The sequence below is a fragment of the Pyrgilauda ruficollis genome, unplaced genomic scaffold, assembly GCF_017590135.1.
Source record: "Pyrgilauda ruficollis isolate IOZ18807 unplaced genomic scaffold, ASM1759013v1 scaffold1205, whole genome shotgun sequence".
NCBI lineage: Eukaryota > Metazoa > Chordata > Aves > Passeriformes > Passeridae > Pyrgilauda > Pyrgilauda ruficollis.
Window position 1 is genome coordinate 3,959 of NW_024510378.1, and position 1,240 is coordinate 5,198.

General features: G+C 73.1%; 1 protein-coding gene across 1 annotated transcript in view; it reads right to left on the bottom strand.

Moving 5' to 3' along the window:
* LOC121365781 (low affinity immunoglobulin gamma Fc region receptor II-like) overlaps positions 1–1,020 on the bottom strand; it is a gene marked incomplete at its 3' end in the record, with an annotated part of 4,972 nt that extends 3,952 nt beyond the window's left edge. The window contains exons 1-2 of the mRNA XM_041490238.1: positions 964–1,020; positions 492–690 (exon numbers count right to left, since the gene is read on the bottom strand). Coding sequence (XP_041346172.1) covers positions 492–690; positions 964–1,020 — 256 coding nt within the window. The remainder of the gene's footprint in view (positions 1–491; positions 691–963) is intronic.
* Between the last annotated feature and the right edge of the window lie 220 nt (positions 1,021–1,240).

The following is a 1,240-nucleotide window of genomic DNA, read 5'->3' on the forward strand; positions in this document are numbered from 1 at the left end:
GGGTCCTGTCCCGGCTCGGGGGGTGACACACCCAGGGGGGTGACACATCCAGGGGGGTGACACATCCAGGGGGGTACTGTCCCTGCTCGGGGGGTGACATGTCCTGGGGGTCGTGTCCCTGCTCGAGGGGTGACACACCCAGGGCGGTGACACATCCAGGTGGGTGACATCCAGGGGGGTGACATATCCAAGGGGGGTGACATATCCAGGGGGATCCTGTCCCTGCTCAGGGGGTGGCACCTCCTGCGGGTGACACACCCAGGAGGGTCCTGTCCCTGTCCTGGGTGACACATCCTGGGGGTGTCACATCCTGGGGGTCCTGTCCCTGTCCTGGGGTGTCCCTGTCCTGGGGGTGGCACATCCTGGGGGTGTCACATCCTGGGGGTCCCGTCCTGGCACCGAGCCGTGGCTCTGTCCCGGGGCCGTGCGGGGCCGGGGGAGGTGACCCCGCCCCGGTGGCGCTGTCACCGCCGCTCGGGACACGTCGCCACCGCCGGTCCCCGCAGCCCGGGGCAGTCCCGGCCCTCGCAGCGCGGTGGCGGCCGCGACCCGCGACAGCGACACGAGGGCAGGACCTCGCTCCCGCAGCTCCGGGGGCTCCTCCCGGGGGTCCCCGAAACCTCCGGGCTCCCGGTGCCCGCGGCCGGGGCTCCGGCACCGCTCGGGGAGCGCCGGGACCACCAGGCAGGGCTGGGGATGGGACGGGGCCACCTTTAGGGTGGCATTTGGGGTCACCCCCGGCTCCCTCCGGGGGCGCTCCCGGTGCCACCGCGGGGCTCCAGCTGCGGGGTCGGTGCCCGGGGTGGCGGGGGCACCGCCGCAGGTCCCCGAGCCCCGGCGGTGTCACCGAGAGGGGACAAACCGGGAGCGGCAGCTGCGAGGAGAAGCCCGGCTGTGTCCCCGGCTGTGTCCCCGCACTGTCCCCGTGTTGTCCCGGGCTGTGTCCCTGCATTGTCCCCGCACTGTCCCCGGCTGTGTCCCCGGCTGTGTCCCCGCCATGTCCCACGATGTCCCCGCCATGTCCCCGGCTGTGTCCCCGGCTGTGTCCCTGCACTGTCCCCACGATGTCCCCGCGATGTCCCCGCACTGTCCCCAGCTGTGTCCCCGCGCTGTCCCCACGATGTCCCCGCGATGTCCCCGTGCTGTCCTCGCCCCGTCGCCGGCTGTGTCCCCGCACTGTCCCCACGATGTCCCCGCGATGTCCCCGGCTGTGTCCCCGGCTGTGTCCCCGCGCTATCCC